Source organism: Apodemus sylvaticus, chromosome 7 (assembly GCF_947179515.1).
Source record: "Apodemus sylvaticus chromosome 7, mApoSyl1.1, whole genome shotgun sequence".
In the NCBI taxonomy this organism is placed as follows: domain Eukaryota; kingdom Metazoa; phylum Chordata; class Mammalia; order Rodentia; family Muridae; genus Apodemus; species Apodemus sylvaticus.
In genome coordinates, this window is record NC_067478.1 from 40,186,404 (window position 1) to 40,204,916 (window position 18,513).

At 42.4% G+C, this 18,513-nt stretch overlaps 1 protein-coding gene across 4 annotated transcripts in view; it reads left to right on the top strand.

Annotated features, from left to right (window-relative positions):
- Nucleotides 1-6,167: 6,167 nt before the first annotated feature.
- Nucleotides 6,168-18,513, top strand: part of Syncrip (synaptotagmin binding cytoplasmic RNA interacting protein) — a 33,681-nt gene continuing 21,335 nt past the window's right edge. For 2 of the 4 annotated variants that reach the window (XM_052187682.1, XM_052187683.1), the window contains exons 1-6: nt 6,451-6,543; nt 7,831-7,990; nt 8,685-8,803; nt 8,914-9,021; nt 11,574-11,687; nt 11,791-11,967. In XM_052187682.1, coding sequence (XP_052043642.1) covers nt 7,843-7,990; nt 8,685-8,803; nt 8,914-9,021; nt 11,574-11,687; nt 11,791-11,967 — 666 coding nt within the window. In that variant the 5' untranslated portion in view covers nt 6,451-6,543; nt 7,831-7,842. Of the gene's footprint in view, nt 6,544-7,830; nt 7,991-8,684; nt 8,804-8,913; nt 9,022-11,573; nt 11,688-11,790; nt 11,968-18,513 lie in introns of all 4 variants that reach the window. The other 2 variants (XM_052187684.1, XM_052187685.1) reach the window with 2 other exon arrangements.

Sequence of the window (18,513 nt, forward strand, 5' to 3'; positions counted from 1 at the left end):
CATACATGCTGGTAATGATAAACAAAATCAGAGACCGTTCTTTGTTTTTCCTTGTGTATGTGTACAACAGCAGGTGTGTGTATGTATATGCATGTTTGCGTTTGTGGAGACTAGAGGTAAGTTTCTGGTGTCAATTTTCAGGACTGCCCACCTTGTTTTTGAAGCGGGGTTTCTCTCTAGGACCTGATCAGGCTAGGATGCGAGCTCTGAGCCCCTTTTGACTCTGCCTCCCTCATGCTGACATAATAGGAGCACGTCTCATTCCTGTTCCGTTCCATGTTTTTCATGTGTGCTGAGGTGTGAACTTAGATCATCTTACTTGCCTAGCATGCAGTTCACTGACATAGACCTCTCTCTAGCCCCCTCAGGGTTTTTGTTTGAATTTTATAAACTATTTTATTTTTATGGATTTGCATGCTTTTGCCTGTGAACGTGTATGTGTACCACTTTTGTGCCTGGTGACCAGAGAGGACAGAGAGGACATTGGATTTTCTGGAATTGGATGTTGCTGTGTAGGCTCTTCTGCAAGAGCAGTAAGTGCTCTTAACCAGCTCAGATTGGCAGCTTTAAAAAATATTTATTTATTTATTTTTATTTTATGTGTATGGATTTCTTCCCTGCATATCCACACCCCTGCAGTGCCAGTGGAGACCAGAAAAGGGTGTTGGATCCCCTGGGACGGGACTTACAGACAGTTGTTAGCTGCCACATAAATGCTGGGAATTGAACCCAGGTCTTCTTGAAAAGCTGTAACTGCTCTTACTCACTAAACCACCTCTCTCTAGCTGATATAATGAGCTGGTTTTTGAAACAAGCGGTTTCCCTACTAAACCATCTTGCTGGCTCTAGCTTTGTACTTAAATCAATCAACCAATCTACCTTCCTTGCTTCTCTCCCTCCCTCCCTTTCTCTCTTTACTGTTTTTCTCTCTCTCCTTTTCTTTCTTGTGTGTATGTAGGGCCTGTTTATACCTGTCGATGTACGAGTGTTGATGCACGAGTTGAGGTCATAGGATAACTTGGGTGACTTGATGTTCTTTTTTACATGTGCATCCTGGGGATTAGCCGTCTCAACAAAGCCGACTTTGAACTTCGGTCCTCTTGCCTCAACCTTCACAGTGCCACGATCACAGGGATGAGCAGCCACACCTAGATTTATTGCTGTTATTTTTATGGGAATAGGGGCCCATATAATGGGGAAAGTAGGCTCTTTCACCCCTTTTTTTTATAAAGACAAGCTAAAAGTCAAGTGGAGAAGACATTAGGTGCCAAAAAGCATTTGTATCTAGTTAAATGATGTGAAACCGGAGAGTTTGAATGTTTTTAATGTTTAAGGTTAAAAAAAGACACTAAGGGTTGGAGAGATGGCTCAGTGGTTCAGAACACTGATTGCTCTCCCAGAGGTTCTGAGCTCAGTTCCCAGCAACAACGTCGTGGCTCGCAACCATCTGTCACAGGATCTGTTGCCCTCTTCTGGTGTGTCTGAAGGGAGGGGCAGTGTACTCACATGAATAAGTAAAGCTTAAAGAAATACTAAAACTTGTATTTCAAGTTACCTCTTTAATAGATATGAAGATGGCAGCTCTGGGTTGCTAAATTTTCTCAGTGAGTAAACATACTTGCCACAAAAGCCTGGCGACTTGAGTTGGATCTCTGGAGTCCAGGTAAAGATGCTAGTGGAGAGCCAACTCCACAAAGTTGTCTTCTGACTAATGTTATGTGTTGATATGATATTCCCCCTATGATAATAATGAATTTTTGTGTGTGTGTGTGTGTGTGTGTATGTTTTGAGACATGGTTTCTCCGTGAAGTATGTAGTTCTGGTTGTCCACCTCCTGGCAATGATGATTTTTTTTTGTTTGTTTGTTTTGGATTTGGTTTTTTCGAGACAGGGTTTCTCTGTGTAGCCCTGGCTGTCCTGGGACTCACTCTGTAGACCAGGCTGGCCTCGAACTCAGAAATCCGCCTGCCTCTGCCTCCCAGAGTGCTAGGATTACAGGTGTGTGCCACCACCGCTTGGCTGCAATGATGATTTTTAAACAAGAAAGACATAGTTCTAAGATGAGAAAGTCTACAGTTGCATTCGGTAGCAGATTAGTGATGTCAGTGTATTATTCTTTGGCTTAATGCAACAGGAAGTCTGAATCAGATAATAAAGAGACCTCTCTCACACAGGAACAAGTACCCATATTTACTGGGTACTTCTTTTTGTTTGTTTGTTTTTTTGTTTTCGAGACAGGGTTTTTCTGTATAGCCCTGGCTGTCCTGGAACTCACTCTGTAGACCAGGCTGGCCCCGAACTCAGAAATATGCCTGCCTCTGCCTCCCAGAGTGCTGGGATTACAGGCATGCTCCACCACCACCGCCCGGCTTACTGGGTACTTCTTATACTGGCGCTTTCATATATTTTTATTCTTTTTTAAATCCCATAAAAACCATTGGGAGGTGGTGGTGTGCATCTTTATGTCAGCACTTGGGAGGCAGAGACAGGCAACTCTCTGAGTTAGAGGCTGGCCTGATATACACAGCAAGTTCCAGAACAAGCTAGGATGAAACAGAGAAACCCTGTCTCAAAAAACAACAACCCTCCCCCCAAAAAACATGATAAAAACAAATAAAATCAGATAAAAACCATCTGTTCAGTTTTTTTTTTTATTGTTTTTGTTTTTGTTTTGCTTTTTCGAATTAGACAGCGTTTCTCTGTGTAGCCATGGCTGTCCTGGAACTCACTCTGTAGACCAGGCTAGCCTCGAACTCAACAATCTGCTTGCCTCTGCCTCCCAGGTGCTGGGATTAAAGGTGTGCACCACCACTGCCCAGTTTATTGTTTCTTTTTGAAAGGTGTCAAATGAACTGGGTGTGGTGGTATTTGCTTGTAGTTCCTGATACTTGGGAGGATACAGAGGACGGTAGCTTGATCCTAAGAGTTTGAGATTACTCTGGAAAAAATGATGGATTCTTTCTTTCTTCCTTCCTATCTTTCTTTCTTTCTTTCTTTCTTTCTTTCTTTCTTTCTTTCTTTCTTTCTTTCTCTTCTTCTTCTTCTTCTTCTTCTTCTTCTTCTTCTTCTTCTTCTTCTTCTTCTTCTTCTTCTTCTTCTTTTTTGTTTTTTCAAGACAGGGTTTCTCTGTGTAGCCCTGGCTGTCCTGGAACTCACTCTGTAGACCAGGCTGGCCTTGAACTCAAAAATCCGCCACTGCCACTGCCACCACCGCCCGGCTTCCCCCTTCTTTCTAAAAAATAAAATGAAATAAAAAATTTAAAAATTTAAAGAAGAGCCGGGTAGTGGTGGTGCGCGCCTGTAATCCCAGCACTCTGGGAGGCAGAGGCAGGCGGATTTCTGAGTTCGAGGCCAGCCTGGTCTACAGAGTGAGTTCTAGGACAGCCAGGGTTACACAGAGAAGCCCTGTCTTGAAAAAAACCAAAAAAAAAAAAAATTTTTTTTTTTTTTTTAAAAAGAAAAGTTGGGGAAAACGTTCAGTAGAGGGCACAAGTTCTGCCCAGGACACCAACCTCTTCTGAGTAGGTTCTTAAGTTTAAACTACTTTAGAAATGCAACAATTGAGGAAAAGATAGCTGTGGTTGGCTAAGTAGCTAAAATGGGGAGCTTAAAGATCTGGCTTGGGATATAGCTCCGAGCTGAGCATTCACCTCAGTCCCAACACTTGGGAGGTGGAGGTCGAAGCCCGAGAAACTCAAGGCCATCCTAGGGCAGCTGAGCTCCGTGGAACCCTGAGGGATGGCATATACAGACAGTCTAGGAGTTTCTTCCAAGAATAATTTTTTTAAAGGTGTGGGCGGGATGTTGGAGACCAAGCCATCCAAGGAACTATCAATGTTTCTTAGGATCTTTTCTGTAACAGGTGTGTGTGTGTGGTGGTGGTGGGGAGGCAGGAGCCACACCCCCACACATGCAGATTTAGGCTGGCCTTGAATGGATCAGTATGTAGAGAGTGCATGAATCAGACTGGTCTATTTTCAGTCTACAGGGTAAAGGGTGGTGGCTCTGCGTTGTTGCAGGGCAGATAAGGAACTTTGGAAGAGGAGATAACCCACAGGATTGGATTAACTGATACGTCAGCTAGAGAATTTGATGTCCTAGATGATTCCCTTCACAATTCCTTCATTGGAAGCTCTTGGATGATTGTCCCTGCTCAGGGATGATTGTCAATGCTGAGATAACTGAGGATTTGGCTGTTTTGTTTTTTAGATAGCGTGCTGACCTGGAACTTGCTATTTAGACTCTTCCTCCTGCTGGGATTATAGTCGCGATTAAAGGAAGGATCTGGTGCTCAGTTTCTTTAGAATAACAGTTCCTTTAAATAACAAAAAAGTATGGTGGCTGGAGAAACGCCTCAGCAGTGAAGGGGGCTGACTGCTCTTGTAGGGGACCCAAGTTTGGTTCCTAGCATCCAAGTCCAGAGGTTCTTGACTGCTTGTAACTCCAGCTGCAGTGGGATCCTTTGCCTCTGTGGGCACCTGCACTCACATGCTGACACACACACAGACAGGTAATTAAATCTTTTAAAATATGCAAGGGGGAAAAAAGGTCTAAAACATGAAAGGAATTGAGGTCAGAGTTGGAGAGGAGAGGTTTCAATTCGAGAATTCTTGACTTTGCCTAGGGAGCGGCACTTTTAAAGGAGCTCTTGTATTCAGGAATCATTAAATAAAACTTTTAAGGGTCAAACTTTTCCCACCTTGTTTAATCTACAGTCTATTACCATTTTGGTTGTTTTTCATTGATATCATTATCCAGACTTTTGGGGTACCGACTACAGTATCTTGCTGAATTAACCTAATACCATAGCAGGAATATGTTTGGTAGTATGGGATGTAGGTGGTGGATAGCCAGAGCCTTATTAAACAGGTTTTAGATAGACAGTACTTCAAAAATATTTCCTATTTGACCCACCTATCAACAGAAAAAGCTCCATTTTATGTGTCTAGGCACTTTGAAGAGTGTTTATCTAACTTTCCTTGGACTACTGGCTTGTTATCATAGCATAAACCTCATTTGGAAGAACCAGTAGGTTTCTAAATGTATTTTTTTTTTTTTTTTTTTTTTTTTGCAAAAAGGATAATGCTATTTTTCATTACAGTCGCTCTGGATAAAATTAGTATCCATATCGTCTGAGATACAAACGCCTTTGTCTTGTCTTTCTTGTCCCTAGTAAATGGTTACAAAGGAAATGTCACTTCACATAACATTTAATTGCCAAGATGCTTGAAAAGAAACACATTTTCCTCACAGTCGTCCTAATCACGCAGCTTTGTGCTGCTTCAAGTTGTTCAAAGTGTGCCAGGAGGAGCACTTAACGGCTTAAAAGGCCAGGGACAGAAACGGAATATTGCACAATCCACCACCACCGGGCCGGTTAAGCTTCCAAATCTGGCCTCCGTGTCATCCCCGGGCGGGAGGCACAGGGATTTCCTCGCGAACCCGCGGCGCCCCTCCCTCCCTCCATCCGCCCAGGGTATTCGTAGGAGCGGAGGACGGCGCGCGCCGGGCCGTGGGATGCCCCATTGTCCAGCGGCGGAAGCCGGGGCTCCCCGGGGTGACTCCCGAACTCGAGCCCCGCCACCCGGTGGCCCCGAGCTCCGCCATCCTCCCGCAGCTCCCCTCCCCCGCAGCCCCATTGTCTGCCTCGCCTCGCCCCGCCCCGGGGGACACGTGCGCCTGCAGCTTGCCGAGCGCCCAGGGCGCGGGGCGGCGGTGGCGGTGGCGGCGGCCCGGGCAGCCCGGGCCGAGAGGGCAGCCAGCGTCGGGCTCCTTCGGAGCCCCGGCCGGTGTTGGGGCGGGGAGGGAGGGGTGGGGAGATGCTTGTCTCCTGACAAAGAACGAGTGGGACACGCAGAGCCGGCAGCCCCGCCCGCGGGGCGGGAGGGAGTGTCCGCACAGAGGGCGGGTCTCTCATTCACTCAGCCCCTCACGGTCTCCGCGGCGGAAGGGCGGGGTCTCCTAACCCCTCCAGGAGCTAGGGGCGGGGCGAGAGGCGGGGCCCGCGGGCGCGCGTCCTGAGGCGTCGGCTGCGTCGTCACGTCAGCGCGGGAGAGAGAAAGAGCGACTCGGCAGGGACTGGGGACGGGCCGAGAGAGCTAGCGAGGGAGGGCGTGAGCTAGGGAGCCAGCGAAGAGAAGGGCGGCCACTCGTGTCTGAGCGGCCGCGGACGGGAGTGAGGAGGCTGGGGGGCGGAGGTGCAGGGAAGGAAGGACGCAGGCCGAGAGGACAGGGCGGCTAGCGGCCGGCGGCGGTGGCAAGGGGAGAAGGAGGAGCTGTAGGAGGGCAGGGGCTGAGGGAGTGAGTGAGAGAAGCGGACGCGCCAGGGAGGGGAGGGAAGGGGGGTCACGCGGGGGCGCGCGCGCGCACTGGGAGCGCGCTCGGAGGCGAGTGGAACTGGATCGGGTTTGCTGCCAGCGGCGTGAGCTTCGGCCGCCATTTTACAACAGCTCCACTCGCGCCGGACACAGGGAGCAGCGAGCACGCGTTCCCCGGCACCCGACCCCGTCGGACAGGATTCCTCGGCCCCAGCCCCGCGGGGAGGTAACGACCGCCGGCACCCGGGTCTGGGAGGGGAGCTCCGTGACATTGTGGAGGGTGCTTGGGGGAGGGCGGCGCGGGGAGAAACCGGCTTTTCTGGAAAATGGATTCCAAGGGGGAGAAGAGCACGTTGGCCGGGGCTGCCAGAGAGTAGGCCGCGGCCGCGCCGCCACTTCCTCCTCTCCATGTGCTGCCGCGGCTGGGCTTTGTCTGCGGCGCTCCGGGAGGAGGCGCCTCGGCAGCCCCGTGGCCCGCGCGGACCGCGAGCGGCGGCGGACTTGGTGCTGTCGTGGCCGCCGGCGCGGGAGTGGGCGGAGAGGCGCGGGTGCTGTCCCGCGACCGGCCGGCGGGCTTGGGCGGTGCTCGGCTCCCGCGGGCGTGTGCTTGGCGGCGGAACGCCCTCCCCGCGCGGGCTGTCGGCCTCGGCACCGCAGCCACTGCACCGAGGGGTGCGGGAGGCCGGGGGTCGCGGGCGCCCGGGAGCGCCCGGGGCTGAGAGCCATGTGTCACGGCGGAGACGGCGGCGCTGGGGGGCGGGGAAAACCCGTGGCCTGGCGCCGCCGCGGCCTCGGTGTCGAGGGGCGAGATTGTGCGGCTGCACGGTTCGGGGGTCTCGGACCGCCACTGCGGGTTGATGTTGGGAGGCGGTGATGACCGTCTTGGCCCGGTACTCGGTGGGTTTCCGTTGAAGGAAGTTGTAGGACATTTGAAGGCGCAGAGCACGTGTTTCTAATGGGCTCCTGGCGGCCGCAGTGGCGAGGCTGCCGCTCCGGGTGCGGAGTCGGGGGCGGGCTTTGGGGTGTGGGGGTGAAGGGTGGAGGAATTGGGTGGTGGGAAGGTGGCTTGTGTGAGCGCTTTGTTCTTCGCTGGCTGTTGTTACTGATCTATAAGCGGCAGGCGGGAAAAGCGCACTTTCTGGTTTACCTTGGAGAGAGACAAGCCCAGCGTTGCTTGCTTCACACACCTTATTCTCCGTTTTGGAACTGCTGCATGTGGCAGGCTGGGCTGGTCGCTGTGCTGATTGCGCTTCATTTGTAATAAGGTTTTTCTCAGTGAGTGTTTGCAGGTGAAGTCATGGGTGGTGCTCAGGAAGAATATAGTGACTCGGTCCTTCTGGACCCCGGGCTCCAAAATCTGGCTTGTCAGGATAGTGACTTTAAGGTTTCTTTCAAGGGAGGTTCAGACTGGCTGGTTGTAGTTAAGTGGTAGAGAAAGTAAAGATTGGGACTGTCATTGTCCTCTATTCTGTTTGAAGATCCTAGTTTAATTTTGCTTATTGCGTTTGAACAGATCTCTGGAAGCATGGCTACAGAACATGTTAATGGAAATGGTACTGAAGAGCCCATGGATACTACTTCAGCAGTTATCCATTCAGAAAATTTTCAGACATTGCTTGATGCTGGTTTACCACAGAAAGTTGCTGAAAAACTAGATGAAATTTACGTTGCAGGTAAGAACTAACACTTGCAAAATTACATTATGAATTTTTTCTATTGGATTTCTGGCTTTGAGCTAAAATAGCAACTTTTTGTGGTTTCCAATAAACGTGGGAACTTGAGCTTTGCCTTGTTCTGATGGTTAATTTAGGTTTGAGCTCTTAGAGGTTAAAATGTAGAGGGAGGGATGAAATGGGGGAATAGACCTCCCTAGGGGAAGGCTGTCTGGCCTGATGGATAAGTATATGATAGTAGCAACAGCTGCTAAATGTTGAGAGCAGCCCATGTGACTTTTTGAGGTATTTTTATAGCAGGATTCTTGTTTAATAACTTGGTAACTGTAGGGTAGTTCTTGTCTGTCTTGGTGTGGTGGCTTCTTTTTCTAGTGGTACTTGACATTGAGGACAGGTTCATTTGTTAGGCTTGGTGTTTTGTTGGTTGACTTTAGAATTTGTATAGACCTACATATTTACTGTAGAAATATTGCAGTGTTCAGGACTACATGGACACAAAACAGGATGTAAAATACGTTGACTCCTTTCTGTGTGGTTGAGAGGACTTCAGTATGTTTTTTATTATGTAGATAAAGGGAGGTTAAGGAGGATAGAATTATTGTCATATGTACCTGTATTGGCCAATACAGGACCCTGAAGAAATAATTTAGAAAATTTAAAAGGTGATAACTCGCTAAATTTTTTTCTTCTCCAGGGCTAGTTGCACATAGTGATTTAGATGAAAGAGCTATCGAAGCTTTAAAAGAGTTCAATGAAGACGGCGCATTGGCAGTGCTTCAACAGTTTAAAGACAGTGATCTCTCTCATGTTCAGGTAATGTTAATTTAATGTCAGTGTAGAAAGAAGAAAAATGAATATTTTGATGTGTTAATTTTATTAGACATAAACATAATGTTAAATATGAATGGAAAATTTCTTTACAGAACAAAAGTGCCTTTTTATGTGGAGTCATGAAGACTTACAGGCAGAGAGAGAAACAAGGGACCAAAGTAGCAGACTCTAGTAAAGGACCAGATGAGGCAAAGATTAAGGTATGTCCCTAAAACTTTCTGTAGCTTTAAGTCCTTGGTTATTTACTAGCATTGTTAAATATTCCTAATGTTTGGCATGGGATGTATATATTTCTAAGGTCATTGTTTTATAACAACTGGACTTGGGAAAGCATTGTATCCAGTTTTGTTTTTTCAAAACCATTGAATTTTGTCTGGCCACTATTCCAACCTGTGCTGTCAATTCCATTTAAAGAGTTTTTTTTTTTTTTTTTTTTTTTTTGAAGGTTAGGGTCCCAGTGAATTTGGAATTTTAGTATTGTTTCTTTTATTGTATTTTTTACGACAGTTATTTCTACAACCAACTGGTAAGCATAGAGAATGGTTGGAAGTGAAAGTTTCTTTTGTTTCAGGTTGATTGGTTTTTAAGGTCACATAGATTAAATGAGCTCATCTTTAGGTAGTGTTCTTGGGTGTATTAGGTATAGTTCAAAGAGTATGGTTTATATTAGTTTTTAGTTGGTATTCTTTAGTAATAAACCACTTCTTGAGGCAAGAGCTATGATTTAAGAAAACCAGTTGGTAAGACGGGCATAAATGTGATATTTTACCTGTATTGGAAAAGGAAGCCTAAATCATGTGGACAAGATTGGAGTGTGAAGTTTAGTTTTCCAATAAAAATGGAGTTTATAATCTCTATTGCAGTTATGCCAATGTGATTGATGAATTTATTAAGTATTTCTGAAGAGTTAGTTGGTTCTTAGATTTGAACTTAGGGCCTTAATGTTCTTAACCATTGAGCCATTTCTTCAGCTCTTCATAGTGTTATGCCTTTAAGGAGTAAAGTTTGAGTGTAATGAAAAAGCTATTTAGATCATACAACTTTTTGTGAAACTTTGTTAAAAGTTTATGAATACTTTTTTTTTTTGGATTTGCTTTTTTCAAGACAGGGTTTCTCTGTATAGTCCTGGCTGTCCTGGAACTCACTCTGTAGACGAGGCTGGCCTCGAACTCAGAAATCCGCCTGCCTCTGCCTCCCAGAGTGCTGGGATTACAGGTGTGCGATACCACCGCCCGGCTATGAATACTTTTAAAATTGACATATTTTCATGAATCAGTTTTTTTGGGGGGTGGATAGGTTACATTAAACAAGCACCCTATATATAGTCCTTCCCACAATTTCACATATAATGCTCTTTGAGTAAAAAAGATTAAATTTTGGAGATCGAGGTGACTTAACACTTTGATGTTTTGTCATGGTCTTTTATTTTGAATTGTCATCTAGTTAAATCAATAGTTTTGTTACTTAGAAAACTTTCATAGTTGATAGAATAGGAAATAGGCTTACATAGCTAAACAGGTTACATATGCTCTTTTTGTCATTTTTTCCTGTAATAGAGGATGAAGAAAAACCTCTGGCTGAGTAATTTTAACAGGTTGAGGGAGATAAATCCTGACATTACATGGTTGTAGTTTCTTAATGTTTTTCAAAATCATTTTGGTTGTTTTTTTTTTTTTTTTTTTTTTTCTGAATGAGGCATGTTGTTTATGGCACACAACACTGACAGCAAATAATAGAAAAGCTTTTCACATAGCCTCCCAAGTTTATAGACATGGTTTAAGGAGTGGAGTAGTATCTTTGGAGGTGACAAAATGCCTATAAATGGTGTTGTGTGTCTTGGGGTGGGGTATAATAAGAAATTCAGAGTTGGGTAGCAATCAAATTGTTGCATTTTTTTTAAAGATTTATTTATTATATGTAAGTACACTGTAGCTATCTTCAGATATTCCAGTAGAGAGTGTCAGATCTCATTACAGATGATTATGAGCTACCATGTGATTGCTTGGATTTGAACTCAGGGACCTTTTGAAGAGCAGTCACTGCTCTTAACCGCTGAGCCATCTCTCCAGCCCAAATGGTTGCATTTTTAATGAGGTGTTCTTTTTTTTCCTTTTTTTCTGGTTGTATATGTGTGGTTTTTTTTGTTGTTGTTGTTTTGTTGTTGTTGTGTTTTTTGTTGTTTCATTCTCAATGTAGTCCTTGCTTTCTTGGAATTCTATGTAGAACAGGCTGGCTTCGGAATTCTGAGAGATCCACTGGCCTCTGCCTCCTGAGTGCTGGGATTAAAGTCGGGTCTGCTTTTAATGAGGTTTTTCTTAACAGTGGATATATGTCTTGGAAGTTGTTGGTAGATTGATTTTAATTTTTATTGCTCAGTAATTAATTGGTCAATACAAACTGATATTCAGAGGATTCTGAAATTTGATAGGTATACATAAAAGGGAGAATTTTTTTTTTTTTTGGTTTTTCGAGACAGGATTTTTCTGTGTAGCCCTGGCTGTCCTGGAACTCACTCTGTAGACCAGGCTGGCCTCCAACTCAAGAAATCTGCTTGCCTCTGCCTCCCAAGTGCTGGGATTACAGGAGTGCACAACCACGCCTGGCTCAAAAGGGAGAATTCTAAAACAGATCTTACACATTTGTATAGAGGAATGTTGCGAAGATAATTGGAAATATTTGAACATTATTGACTTAATTGCTAATTATATGTATTTTGTGAATGAAGCATTAATAACATTTTGAACTTTTCAAGGCACTTTTGGAAAGAACAGGCTACACACTTGATGTGACTACAGGTCAGAGGAAGTATGGGGGACCACCTCCAGATTCCGTTTATTCAGGTCAGCAGCCTTCTGTTGGCACTGAGGTAAAGAAACTTAAAACTTGTACTATTTGTAGTAAAAAAAAAATACAGCTAACTAGTTCCCTAAAGAATTCTCCATGATTGTGAATTCATATTTAATTTCCAGATATTTGTGGGGAAGATCCCCAGAGATCTGTTTGAGGATGAGCTTGTTCCATTATTTGAGAAAGCTGGACCTATATGGGATCTTCGTTTAATGATGGATCCGCTTACTGGTCTCAACAGAGGTTATGCGTTTGTCACTTTTTGTACAAAAGAAGCAGCACAAGAGGCTGTTAAACTGGTAAGTGTTTTTTTCCATTTTTCTTTGTGATTAATGTCAGCTTTTTCTAAAGTGTTTTATCTGGCGGTGTTTGAGGTGCCTTTTATTTTCCTATGTATGTGTCATAGGAATATTTGATAAGATTCAGAATCTATAAGATGGTAGTATAGAATTTCTAGTTGATTCACCTGGCTTTGGATAGTTCTATGTAAATTTAAAGAATATAAAAATTATGTGGCTTCCAAAGATTTTTCCCACACTTGGACCACATTTTTCATTCATCAGAAATTCACAGAAACACCCATATAGTTTAAACAAATAAGATAGCTACTAGAATACACTGGCTGCTCTTCCCAAAGCCCCAGATTCAACTCGTGAGTATCCACAGGGCAATTCAAAACCATCTGTAACTCTAGTTCTTGGGGATTTGATCCCCTCTTTTGGAGGTACCTGGCATGCATGTGGTGTGCAAATATGTGGGTCAAACACCCATAAACTTAAAAAGACAGTACAATTAAAAATATTCACAGAAGACACAAAGATGATATTATTTCTAGGTAGCAACATAAAAGATTTTGTTGTGAGTGGGAATGTTTGATTTTAAAACAACCAGATGTTTGAGAACCTAATTCTTATTTCTTACCATTTAAACATGTTCAAAATTAGGGTTTAAATAATAGATTAATTTTCTTTTAATTCTATGAATCAAAAAGGTTTAGCAAGGTGTAGTGGCTTGTAACTGAATTTCTGTACTGAGACATGAGGATTGCTATAATTGAGGCCAGCCTGGTGTGGTGGTGAGAAACCAAAATAGGAGTACACATGTAAATAACATACCACAACACCAACAGTAATTAAAGAAATAAAAGCTATTAACTTATGAGAAAGGAATGTACACCAGAGGCATTACAGGGAGGAAAGGGAAAGGGGAAGTGATATAATTAAGAATTAAAAACAGGACACAACTTCCAGGGAAACACACACACACACACACACACACACACACATTGAATTTGAACATACAGTAAAGTAACAGAAAAAGAAATAAAAAAAAACAATTAAAAAGTTTAAGATGCAGGGGGTTAAATAAAACTTAAGGAATGTGTTACTCTTTTGCTATGTAGCCCTAGCCTACTTGCACTTGTTTTAGACCAGGGTAGCCGCAAACTCCCAGAGATCTTCTTCCTTCGTCCTCCTCCACAGGCCTAGTTGTATCATTTCTGTGGACAACTCACTATGAAAGATTTGTTAAATTTGTCTTATTTGTTTTGTGGAATCTAAGCAAATTTAAAATCTTTAGGTTGTGATTTCTTAAAAAAATTAAAAGGATAAAACAGGATATTTGAATTAGAAGTTCTTTAGCTTTCTGAAGTTTTTGTTTTGTTTTGGATACTGGGTATTACTGGGTATTACTATGTAGCTCTGGCCACCCTGGAACTCACTCTGCCTCTGTATCTGTAGTGCTGTGACTAAAGGCAAACACCACTATGTTCCTATTTTATTTTTGAAATTTGGGGTTTTTACAGTCATTTATTAGTTTTGACAATAATTGTATACAAATATCATAGTTAATCCCCGGCCCCTTTTCCTGTTTCATACCCTTCATTCTCACTAACTCCCTTCTTCCCATTTAGTAGAAGCATGATCAGGAGACTATTTTTTGGACAACTAAGTGTTTACACAACTGAAGAAAATGACTTCCCTCTTCCCTATAGCTGTTAACTTTTACATGCTCTTCAGGGAAGAATTGGGACCTTCTGAGTTCTTCCTCATCCTTGATGGCATGCTAAAGGGTCCAATTTTTTTTTTTTTTTTTTTTTTTTTTTTTTTTTTTTTTTGAGACAGGGTTTCTCTGTGTAGCCCTGGCTGTCCTGGAATTCACTCTGTAGACCAGGCTGCCTTGGAACTCAGAAATCCACCTGCTTCTGCCTCCCAAGTGCTGGGATTAAAGGCGTGTGCCACCACCACCTGGCTAAGGGCCCAGTCTTTTACAGGAGACTTCAACTCTACAAATCTATGATTGCAAAGGATATGTCATTTCCAGAAGTGCATGCTTCATAATAACATTCTTCCCAATTTCCAGCTCTGATGGTCTCCCAATTCTGTACTGCTTCCCCCAAGCCTTGGGGAGGGGCTAGATACTGTGTATCATTTAGTCACTTACTTATTCTCAGCAGTTTGACCAGGTAGGAGTTCTCTGCATTAAGTGTTATCCTCTGCTATAAGAAGTACTTGTATGCCCAAGGTTGAGAGCAGCATGAATATAAACATACATGTTTAGGAGTCTGGAGAGATGGCTCAGCAATAAAGAACATATATGTTCTTGTGGAGGATCCCCGTTTAGTTCCTGGTACTCCATGGGTTGCTCACAATTTCCTGTAACTAGCTCCAGAGGATCCAGCACCATATTCTGGTCTGTTTGGATACCTGTACTCAACAGAGTCAAAAGAAAGAAAAAAAAACAAAATTTAAAAATAAACTTGTAAAGGTTTAGAAGACAGTTTATTGAATGTCTACATAGCAAAACAAGCAGATGGCCAACATCTTTGGGTCTCCCCAGCCATAGACAGTTGATCAGGTTTTATAGTATTGGACCTGTATTTTCTTCCATAGAGATGGCTCCATACCCAATTAGAAAGTGGTTGCTATGAGCTGGAGAGATGGCTCAGCAGTTAAGACTGCTCTTCCAGAAGGTCCTGAGTTCAAATTCCCAGCAACCACATGGTGGCTCATAACCATCTATAATGGGATCTGACTCCTCTTCTGGAGTATCTGAAGACAGCCACAGTGCACTTATAATAAATAAATTTATTATTTATTTATAATAAATCATTAAAAGAAGGAAAGTGGTTGGTAGACTGTACTTGCTATAGTCTTTAGTTTCATGGCCTAATGGTGTAGCATACCTAAACTAATTGAAATACTCTAAAGTTGAGAACTTATTAAAAGGATCTTTTGTAGCCCAAGGACAACCTTGAACTTGATGTGTATTCCTGATCCTTCTGACTCTACCTCTCAATAGCACCATGGCTGTTTTAAAATCAAAACATTTTGTCTTTCTGATTTTTCAGATCTGGTATGCTCACCACCATTTTTAAACAAATCTCAAGGAGAAAAATAAGTATCTCTGTACTGTCCTAATGAGTAAAATTGAATGTGTAGGGTTAACATTAAGAAAGTATGTTTCTTGAAACAAAATAGATTTATTTAAAGAGAATTCAGGAATTTAATTTTTTTTTTTTAAATACTTTTCCTCCTTAAAAGAATGCTTCTCTTTCACAGGAAATATGATATAATTCTGCAGGGAGTCATTCATTGCAAAGGTAGCTTGGCAGCCTTTGAGCTGTCAAAAATTTACTTTCATCAGTTGAGGTGAAATGAAGGACCGTAGAAAGAAAGAACTGCTTTAGGTTATCTTCCTAGGGCTAGGATGACAACTTAGTGACCCAGTGTTTCTAACCAGCAGGAAGATTGGAGTTCAGATTCCCAGCACCCATGTAAAAGACAGGTTTGGCGAAAAACTTGTATAACTCGAGCCCTGGGGAGTGGCAACAAAGAATCTCTTTAGCTCATTTGCCAGCTATTTCTAGTCTGTGAGCTCCATATAGGCTTACTGATGAATCTAGTTTCAAAAGATGAGAATTGATAAAGGAAAATACCCAGTATCAACTAGACTGCGTGCTCACTGTATATATGTATATACAACACCTTAAAAAAATCATTTGTTTGGGGTATAAATATAACACCACTTTTGCTAGGTGGCAATAAAGTAGCTTAAAAAGTTTTTTTTTTACATGTATGGGTGTTTTTCCTGCATGTAAATCTGTACCACTTGTGTGCCTGGTGCCGGTGGAGGCCAGAAGAGGGTGTCGGATCTCCTGGAACTGGAGTTAACAGAGGATTAAGAGCTGCCAGGTGGGTGCTGGGAGTTGAACTTTGGGTCATCTAGAAGAGAAGTTGGTGCTTTTAACCACTGAGCCATTTCTCTTGCCCATAAACAAATAACATTATCAACAACAACAAAAAATACCCCAAACTTTTAAAAGTTGGAGTAGTAACATAAATGTAGACAGAGCCATTTTACTGAAGAAAAGCTAATAAAGAATTTTAGTGATTGATACCAGACCCAGCTGTTTGGATAAAAGAGTGATTTGCATGCATGTCTGTAGGTGGGTTTTGTGTTTGTCTGGTGTCAGAGAGAGTGAGAAGAAGGTGTCTGATCATGTGAAACTGATTTAAAGATAGCTGTGAACTACCATGTAGGGACTTAACCTGGTTTATCTGCGAAAGGTAGCAGTGCTCTTAACTAGTCAACTTTCGATTCCTGTAGATTACTGTTTTGTTCATACTCTATTAGGTGAATTCAAGAAGCCACAGAGAGAGGATAAATAGTGAGAACGTGTAACCTTCTATTAACATGATTTTGAGCACCAGTGAATAGACTGGGATTTATTAGTTTAGAAAACTCCATGGTTTAACAAGTCCAATCCAAAATTGTATTATTATAGTTTGCTTATGTATAGTTTTTAACATGCATCATGTATTAATAAGAGTATGTATTTTAAGTCTAATGTAGAAATTTATGACCATGTAACCTTTTTGATTGGTCTACAAATTCTCATTCTTTTTATTTTTGTTTTTTCTGCACAGCCCTGGCTGTCCTGGAACTCAAAATCTGCCTGCCTCTGCCTCCCAAGTGCGGGGATTAAAGGCATGCGCCACCACTGCCTTGCTCTTGCATTCTTAACCTTTCCATGTTTCTAGGATTTTCTGCTTATGAATCAGGTTCTTAAATGGGTTATAATGTTTTATTTCTGGATAAACAGATGCTGCAATTTAGTGCTTTTTTTTGTTTTTGTTTTTTTGTTTTTTCTCTCCCAGCACCTTAAATAGGGATTCATTATTGTGCATAAGATTTAGGAGATTTACTTTAAGATGAAAATACCTAGATTTTAGAGGGAATGAAGTGTTTGAAACATATAAATAACAAATTCAAATTGCCTTAGATTCTACTTAGTGGAAATGAGCATGTTCTTCCTAAGTTTCAAAATAGAACATACTTTAGAAACATACAGAGACAGGTTTTCTCTGTGTAGCCCTGGCTGTCCTGGAACTCACTCTGGAGACCATGCTGGCCTCTTCCTCCCAAGTGCTGGGATTAAAGGCATGCCCTACCACTGCCCGCCTAATTTAGTGCTTTTTAAAAGATATTTTTGGTGGCACTTAGATTTACTGAAATCGCTTGGGATATATATTGTCCTTACATGTGTGTATACATATACATATACATCCATAAACATATATGTATGTGTGTAATATATATGAACATGTATTATTTAAAGGTGTATACATATATACATGAATACATATACATGCATATATAGAGAAATATATATTTATGACCTGCATGTATGTATGCCATGTGGGAGGCTGGTGTGGAGGCAAGAAGTAGGTATTGGATCCCCAAGAACTGGACAGTGTGAGCTACCCTGTGGACTCTAGCAGAACAGCTAGTGTGCACTTAATTGCTAAGCCATCCTATTTAAAAACTTTTTTTAAATGGGTATTTTGCCCACATGTATTTCTGTGTGATGCCTGCAGTACCTTTGAAGATGAAGATTAGCTGCCATGTGGGTGCTGGGAATGGAATCCTGTTCCTCTGGAAGAGCAGCTGATGCTCTTAACTGATTAGCCTCTCCCAGCACCTTAAATAGGGATTCATTATTGTGCATAAGATTTAGGAGATTTACTTTAAGATGAAAATACCCAGATTTTAGAGGGAATGAAGTGTTTGAAACATATAAATAACAAATTCAAATTGCCTTAGATTCTACTTAGTGGAAATGAGCATGTTCTTCCTAAGTTTCAAAATAGAACATACTTTAGAAACATACAATAGAGCATACTCCAGATTGGGTCATGTCTTGATGTTCTGTTTGAGTTAAAACTCTGATCAAGGTGAATGTTTTTGCAACTGAAATGTCAGTCTAGACACACAAACATGGAGAAAATGCCTCTTTTGCATTATTCTTAGATAAAATTGGGACACATTTTCTTCTATATTGTGTCTTGAGAATTGTTTTATGTTAAAAGTATTTGGATATTAAACAAATTTGTAGTGGTTTGTTTTCCTGGGATGAAAATTATTTTAAGGTAGGCATGGTGGCGTACTATGTGTGGTGACTTGTAATCATAGTGCTTGGGAGGAGAGGCATGCAGATCTCAGATCTCAATAGTAAGGTCCTGTCTCAAAACAAGACAAAAAATTCAAGTTACTACAGATTCTAAATTTTTATTTTTCTGGATTATCCATAAAATTGGGTTAATTTTTACTGGCTAGAGAAAAGACATGAAGTTTCTTTGAAAAAAAATTTTTTTTTCCAGTTGGGCATGGTGGCACATATCTTTAATCCAGCACTTGGTAGGCAGAAGCATGTGGATCTTGAGATCAACCTGATCTACCGAATAAGTTCAGGACAGCCAGGGCTACACAGAGAAACCCTACTTTGAAAGCCTACATGTATTTAGGTGTGTGTGTGTGTGTGAGTGTGTGTGTGTGAGAGAGAG